General features: G+C 32.5%; 1 protein-coding gene across 1 annotated transcript; it reads left to right on the forward strand.

Moving 5' to 3' along the window:
- The first annotated feature begins 4,837 nt into the window (after window positions 1-4,837).
- On the forward strand, window positions 4,838-6,905 carry LOC108335339 (homeobox-leucine zipper protein ATHB-40). The gene is made up of 3 exons (XM_017571339.2): window positions 4,838-5,072; window positions 5,153-5,472; window positions 6,523-6,905. Exons 1-3 carry the CDS (start codon window positions 4,982-4,984, stop codon window positions 6,766-6,768), a joined length of 657 nt encoding a protein of 218 aa, XP_017426828.1. The 5' UTR covers window positions 4,838-4,981; the 3' UTR covers window positions 6,769-6,905.
- Window positions 6,906-8,186: the final 1,281 nt, after the last annotated feature.

Here is an 8,186-nt window from a genome sequence, read left to right on the forward strand (position 1 = left end):
CCAACGTACATGGCTTTGCAAGTTGACAACATTACAATGGACTACTTTTTTGAAAGTTAGGTGAATGTTGTGTTTTCTATGAAAAATTCGGATCCGAACGTGCTTTTTCGATCATCAACATCTCCACACCAATCATTGTTCGGGTAGCCAATAAGTCGGTAATCATCCTACTTGGTATAAAATAAGTCGAGTGACATTGTTCCCTTCACATACCTTAGAATTCGTATCAGTGTCTTCTAATAAGAATTCTTCGTTCTTCCATGTACCAACTTATTAGTGCGGTCAAAATTTGAAATTTTTTTCAACCTAATTCTTAGTTTGAAGTCTGACTTGCTTTACCCGATTATCCATTTATATGCCTTCTCCAATATATCACACACTTCTTTTGAAGACTTAGCATTAAATCTTATCAAAGTCAATCTCGTCAACAACTCGATACAACATGTACAAAAGTTGTTTTGTCCTTTGCTATTGATGCTTGCAACGTAGTAAGTTGGGCATTCAACAGTCTTACAGTTCTTGTTGGTTCATGGTGTCTATCTTCAACTATTTCTCATACGTTTTTTGAAATTAAGAATGACCTTCATCTATAGATTTCAATTGTCCAAGTTGACGACTTTTGTTAACTTAGACAAAAACATATTGTTTACAAGATTGATCATTTTACTTAGCTTTCAAACACATTGTACTTTCCGACCCTTTCTTAAACACTCAGACACTCTCTAACTCCAAATCTAATTTGTTAACAACAAATTTTTTTTATAAACACTTTATAGTATTATTACTTGCTCCTAATACATTCATTATTTATAGGCTGTAATCTTGAGCATTCAACCACATGTAATAAATATAACTATTATCAATATACAATTAATACATAACTACTAAACTATTTCCAAAATAAAATTAATAATCTTAACTACTACGATTTAATAAAGTCCATAATAATATTTACTGTTAAGAATTACTCTAAATGTCTCCTATTACTTTTATTTAAGTTTACCAAACAAGTGAGTCGTATCACGACAGCACATAAAGTTTACCTGATCATTTTCTGACTTCAACAGTTGAAGAATAATTAAATTTTGTGTAATGGAGCGAAGATGAAATATAAGGCTAGATTAAATATAGCAAAAGAGAAAAGCAAAGTTATTCGAATTCACGTTGAGTTTTGTTAAAGGAAAACTGTGGATCGTTAAAAAATGACACGATAGGAGGCCATGCAATTTCGTACGCACTGAAAGGTGTGGAATGAATGGTGAGGATTAGGTTGTACAGTGATGATAAAGGAAAAGTTCTGGAACTGCAACAACCTTTGTCTCCATAGGAACCCCTGAAAGATGAACTAGTTTAGATCATTGCATTCCAGAGAGAGAGAGAGAGAGAGAGAGAGAGAGAGGAAAATTTTAACTTTTTCCAATTTTCTTTATTCTGGCGAATTCACTGATCCCACCGTCTATACTTTTGTGCTAGTTCAACCATCGCGACAGGTTAGGATAGAGAAACCTTTTTGAAGGATTACAAAGGGGACACGCTTTATTTCTTGTCCAGCATTGAATCTGAATATTCTCCCAAACGTTGACTAGATGATGCCACGTCGCGCTCGGATTTTGTACACCCCAGGGCTACTATACGGCAAAAATTAGGAAAAGTAAAAAAAGAAAAAATAAATCAAAGTAGGGAAAGTCAGATATCTATAAAGTGGTGGTGTTTGGTGGTTTTGGGCTACAGTATCTCAATGCTTTTAAAATTATTTATAGCTCATTTAATAATAAAATTCTTACACAGACAATAAAATTCAAACTCCCATTTTCTTTTTTACAATTTTATGAAATATAAACCATTCACAGTTAATAAACTTACTTGGTAATCAAGCTTTTATTTTTCCTTTCTTTACTTAATATACAAAGGAATTGTGAATGCATAGAAAAATAATTACTAACAACAAACATAATCTGCAAATAACTAAGAGATCAATGCAACAATCAAATATGACACATTCATGGAAAGAAGATTGTACCTGGTAGTGAAAAGAACTTGGACAATTTGATGTCACCTCCTAACCAACAAGAGATCACAGATAGTTAGCGACCTTGCTTTAATTCGTGTTTGTTCATATATGATATTGTGGTGGAAATGTAAGCGGCTAATGGTGGTACTGTTATATATGTTAAAGGGAGTTTTTCCTTTTTATCAACGGAAAAACATATATAATGTTCAAACTTATGTAAAACACACTATCAAAAGTTGTGGTTAGGTAATTTGTTAAAGTGATGTTCGTATAAAACATGTACTCGTGATAAGCTTTTAGTTTGACCTTAATTTGCGAATCATGATAACTATGGTATGTGGTTTACAGAGCTATTGTTGGGGAAAAGCATACGTACTAGTCTTATATTATATCTGGTTTAGACAATGGTATTGTTGATTATGGAATTTTATAGGTGAATGTTAATGCTGTGATTATATTCAATGTTATTTCTAATGATAAGTTAAGTTGTCATAGAATATAATATTAGTAATGTGATAAGTCATTATTATCGTATATTAAAAAGAAAATATGTAGTTTTTCATCCGATTTATGTATGCCGTGTATTTTTCATCCCATATTCTCCTCTATTTCTGTCTTCAGGCAATCGACAGCAGTGACTTCTCCAGCAACTTGGTTCTCCCGTTGGAACATATTAAAGGTAAATAACATTAATTATCCACTTCGTTGTTGCATTGTTGAGTGGGAACTTGTATAATGTTGCTATATACTTGATTGATACATTGTCTTTAATGACTTTGTGGAGATGAGTTTGAGAACAAAAGTACATCAACTTTAGGACGCATATATAGTAAATGGGAATCCTTTTCTTTGTATTGTCATCCATCATTATCTTTGTCGATTTTGTCGTTATCATCACCTTAATTCTCTCTCAAACTCAGTTTTTTCGTATTAAACTTTTAAAATTAATCACACTCGATGATCAATCATTAAAATATCTGCATACAAACATATTCTCCTCATCCTAATTCCCTTTTCAAGTTTAATTGAATTATTAAATATTCTCATAAATTTCATTATAAATATATAAAGAAAATCATTTATTTCTAATTATTTTCCCTCACCAGTCATGAAGCAAGGCAAAAACATCATCCACTTTTGAAAAAATACCAAAATAGACAGATTTGCGAAAATATAAATAATATCAATGTGGTACGACTTCGTTGTATCCCATTACTTAAAAATATTTGTATAAAAATTACTTCATTCTAATATAAATTTATTATAATAAAGTGGTATTAAGGTGATATGATTTATCCTGTAATTTGTTTCAACTCTATAATTTTTGAAAAGAATTGTATGATAAAGGTGTTTTTGGTTAGATTGAAGAAGAAATTGGGAGAAGGAATGAGTACGTAGACAATGACGCAAGTAAATGAAGGTTAGAGGGAGGGGGAGACAGAGTGAGAAGAAGTAGTTTAATTGGTAGTGATAATGGTGAGTGATCTCGAGCCACGCATGGGCTTAAGAAGAAAGTTAGAGAGAGGTTAATTAGTATTAGGGGACAACAAAAATAGCTTAAATGTCCAAATCCAGAGGCTAACTTCTCTTAATTGTTTATTAAGCTCCAGGTGCTCAACTTTGGGATCACAACCCATCACTCTTTCTTTATTCCAAAAGGGTTGTTAGGTTGGTTGGTGCCCATCTCCTTCTCTTCTTTTTCACACACACACCATTATCATTTTTTTGACCTTCTCTTCTTTGTAAATCTCTTATTCTGGAAAGTCCAAACAACTTCCCTTTATACACAAACACAAGCTTTACAAAACCATTCTACCTTTTTGCATACACTCCACAATCCCTTTATCCACCTAATTAATTATCTTCCTTCCTTCCTTAACCCTCACTTTCCATTTCTTAATAAATTCTTTTTAACATTTAATCTTTTACACTTCTTTTCCTTACTTCTACTTACAATTTTCAAATCACAATCATACTTTAACACAAACAACCTTTTACAACTATTTCATATTTCCTTTCACTCTCTCTTTCTAATTTTTTTTCCTTACTAATACAAAAAATTAGTTTTATTAAGATCATTTTACTCTATATGAGTGGATTGATAAATGATAGTTACTGTTTTCAAAGAATAATTTTCCATATATTTTACAGGGTGAAGAAATACATCCACGATATTTCGTAAAAAATATTTCCAAATTTAAATGAACTTCTTTTGAAAAAAAGAATGTTACATAATTATGTAAAAACACATTAATGGATTAGTTTATATATCTATACAAACTAAGGTTTTAAATTCAACTTCATAGATGAATTACTCAAATAAAGGAGGAAAGTGTAGCTTTTTTAAATGGTGCAAGTAAATGTGGCGTACAAATAAAATGTTGTGTATTCGTATTATTAGGTGTGAAGTTGTCATTGGTGTATCTATAAGTATATAATAAAAACTTTAAAATATTTTTTTATTAAAAAAATATTTACTACAGCATAAGAGTACAAAGTTATTTAACATTTAAATTCGTAGACCAAATTAATATATATAATTTAAAACTTTTCGTACGAAATATTCGTAAATACACAATGAAAACCACTTATTATATGCGTCGTACGTATAATTTCCCTATGGTCTATTGTGATGCGTCCGTGCGTATTTTATTTCCTGGTGTGGCCTGAGTCGTGACAAGTATTAAATAATAAACTGTAAAAACAGAATGGCAGTGATTGCGAATATGTGCAGAAGTTGGGGCATTTTGGTAGAATGCATTATTCAACATCCTTGAACACAAACTAAGTGGACAGGCATCATCTAGCTATAAATATGCGTAAGGGCTATGTTGTCTCTCTAAAAACAATATCCTCTTTTTAAGGAGAAGAAAATAACATCACACACGCACAGACACTGGTTTTGAGATCAAAACCAGTGGAGAGCGATCGAGCTAGTTTGCTAGGAACAACATAACACACCGTACCACAATGAATCATCGACCTTTCCAAGACAACATGATGTTCATCCCTCAGTTATACCCCGCCGATGCACCATACACTCAAATAATTGCTCAACAAGGTTACAATCCATGCCCAAACGTTGTTCTCAGTTACTTCATAGACCTTTTTTAACTTTTGGTGTCTGTCATTGTTTTTCAGGGGAGAGTAAGAAGCCAAAACGCCGTCGTGGTAAGAAGAACAAAGGAGGAGAGAACGGTGCCTCCGAAGCCAACAGGAAGAGGAAGCTCAGTGCCGAGCAAGTTAATCTACTTGAGCAGAACTTTGGAAATGAACATAAACTTGAGTCTGAGAGGAAAGACAGGCTCGCATTGGAGCTTGGTCTGGACCCTCGACAAGTTGCAGTGTGGTTTCAAAACAGAAGAGCTCGCTGGAAGAACAAAAAACTAGAAGAAGAGTACTCACACCTTAAAAAATCCCACGAAGCCAACTTGCTCGAGAAATGTCGATTGGAGACCGAGGTATACCTCTTTTTTTGTCCCATCTCTCTTATTTAATACTAAACTAAAATTCAATATCTTTCAGTAACTTCAGGCTAGAGTTTGGTTTTCCTAGAAATTTATTCTGAGCGAAGGTATATTTAAAAGAAGAAATCGTACACAATTAACAAGCGAGGGCCATTTCATTGGCCCATATTCGTTCTTGTGCTTAGGAAACTTTTTCGGAAAAAAAAAAAAACTGTACTGAGAGTATGACTTTATGGCCTAATATTGTGGAAACTGAAAGCAGAAGTGGAGGTAGTACGCTGCCTAGAGAGTCTGAAATTGAAATTTCTTTGTTTTCCACCAATCAATACTTTGTACAGAAGCACCGCACTGTTTACACTCAACCAACCGATAGTGTGTCATTTTCTTTTCTGAAAACAGAAACGTCAATTTCGGGTTACATGTCACCACGTTACATCTGTGTTGGCCTAGAAATTTTTTATTCCCATATTCCTTCTTTAACTCTGTAAGTCGTCTCTTTATTTATTTGTTTAGGAATTTTGTCGGAGTAGTTTAATTTATCGAAAATGTTGAAAGAGATGTAGAAGTCTTCGCATGCAAGCGGTTCTTCAGGGCAAAGTAAGGGTAAGAAAAAACAAAAGAGAAAACAAAGAAAAGAAAGTAGAGGAAAGCGGAAACTAAGACCCACCATATGAACGTGCGCATATGAGCTCTGGGCTCGAAGAAACCTAAGTCACACTTGAGTTCTCGGCCATAGATAAGTCATGTGAAAAAAATAAATAAAAATCCAATAATAAAAACAAAAGAGGAAAAGCCACTAACAAAAGGAACAGCAAACTGCCACCTTAGTAGACAACAAAGGGCACTGTTTCTTCCATTTGTTCGATAAGCTCCGTACAGTATTATTAGGATAACTGGTGTTGGGCTCCGATGGAGGCCCACTTTCGAAGAAGACACGTACCATGTGTTCCCACGTGAAATGGCATTAGCCTGAGATGAATACCTCTCATTTGTCTATATGTAGATATATTCCCCTAACAGAGTATGAAATCTGTGTGGTTTCAGGTATTGAAGCTGAAAGATCAACTTTCTGAGGCGGAGAAGGAGATTCAGAGGCTGTTGGAGAGTGGTGATAGAGTTCCGAGTAACAGCTCTAGCTCGTCACAGTCACAATCACAATCACAATCTATGGAAGCGGTGGACCCAGCATTCTTCGGGGTGTTCGGAGTTGATGGGTATGATGATGATGTGTTTTACGGGCCCGAGACTCACTGCATCAACGCCTTGGAATGGATTAATCTGTATATGTAAACAAATAGGAGTTTAGAATTATGTAGATAATGTGAATGATCCAATGTATATTGTTCCTAGCTAGGTAGCTAAGTGTGTTTGTTTGACTATGGTTTGGAATTGGAAACTATCCATTAACATAATATTTTGCATTTTGACCCAAAATTCTCCTGCTATATATTTTCCTTTCTCTGCAACCTTAGTTCGCGTCAGCTATGAAGACACAGTGGTTTCGTCTGTTTCTTAATTTTGTAACAGAATTATAATTTAGCTCCCCAAAGCTGCATTTCATATATTGTTCTTGAAAAATGATTTTTTAACAACTTTTTTTTTTACAACATTTTTACAGTAATGTATGTGATAGTACGTGATTATTCTGTTTTTAATATACAAATCAATCAAATGACACACATAATTTATTTTCAAAAAATTGTTAAAATAGTTTAGTTGTTTGTTTTTTTGAAAGAGAAGTTCATACACAAACTAATAAAATAAAAAGAACAAAGACAAACTATCCATTGGAGTAATATATTAAATATTAATCCTTCCCATCCCAATATTGGTTTTATTTTTCTTCTTTCATTTTTCCCCTTACATAAAACGTTGCTAATTGCATGCACATCTCAACATTTAATTATCTAATTTGTAAATAAGTAATGTTTGATCTTGTATAAAATATGAGTAAAACTTTTAGCCGGTAAGTTGTACAAATTTGACGTAAAGTGACTCCTTTTCTTTTGATTTATTTATCTTAAAGTCTTATTTGGAAATTTTATTCTTTTTGAGTGCAGGAGACTGTTTTATTTTATATCTAAACTTTGGATGTTGTATGAACATGTCATTTCCCCTTTTCACATTCTTCTTTATGTTTTTCTATTATAAAATAAATTTTAAATCTAATTCAATTTTATAAAATTTAATATAATAAAATTTGTATTAACCTTTATATTTATATATATATATATATATATATATAAAGATTGATCTAATGGTAAAACTTACTAGAGATAATAACAAAGATTACAAATTTAACTCTTTCACTACGATTTAAAATATATAAAGTTGATTGAAAGGATTTGCAAAGAAGGTTGAAAAGATTGTAAATTTAACTCCTTTCCTAAAAAAATCTAGGCTTAATATCCTATTTTGTCTCCAATTTCGCCCGAAAATGTCAAATTAGTCTATTCTTTAAAAAATGTGTCAATTACGTCTTCACTTAATAAAATTTATATAAATTAAATCTCTTCCGTTAAATCCGTACAAACAACATTAATTATCTTGATGCAAAATAATTAACGTCGTTGTACGGATTTAACGGAAGAGATTTCATTGATGCAAATTTTATTAAGTGAAGACGTAATTGACGCATTTTTTAAAGGATGGACTAATTTGACATTTGCGAACGAAACTGGAGACAAAATAGGGTATTAAGCCAAAAA

Source organism: Vigna angularis, chromosome 10 (assembly GCF_016808095.1).
Source record: "Vigna angularis cultivar LongXiaoDou No.4 chromosome 10, ASM1680809v1, whole genome shotgun sequence".
NCBI classification, from domain to species: Eukaryota; Viridiplantae; Streptophyta; class Magnoliopsida; order Fabales; family Fabaceae; genus Vigna; species Vigna angularis.

What these genes read in the sequence shown, in the direction of transcription:
- LOC108335339 (XM_017571339.2), top strand. Translation starts at nt 4,982, where the DNA reads ATGAATCATCGACCTTTCCAAGACAACATGATGTTCATCCCTCAGTTA. An exon ending in TCAAATAATTGCTCAACAAG is followed by an intron (nt 5,073 to 5,152) that starts GTTACAATCCAT and finishes ATTGTTTTTCAG; the next exon opens with GGGAGAGTAAGAAGCCAAAA. An exon ending in AATGTCGATTGGAGACCGAG is followed by an intron (nt 5,473 to 6,522) that starts GTATACCTCTTT and finishes GTGTGGTTTCAG; the next exon opens with GTATTGAAGCTGAAAGATCA.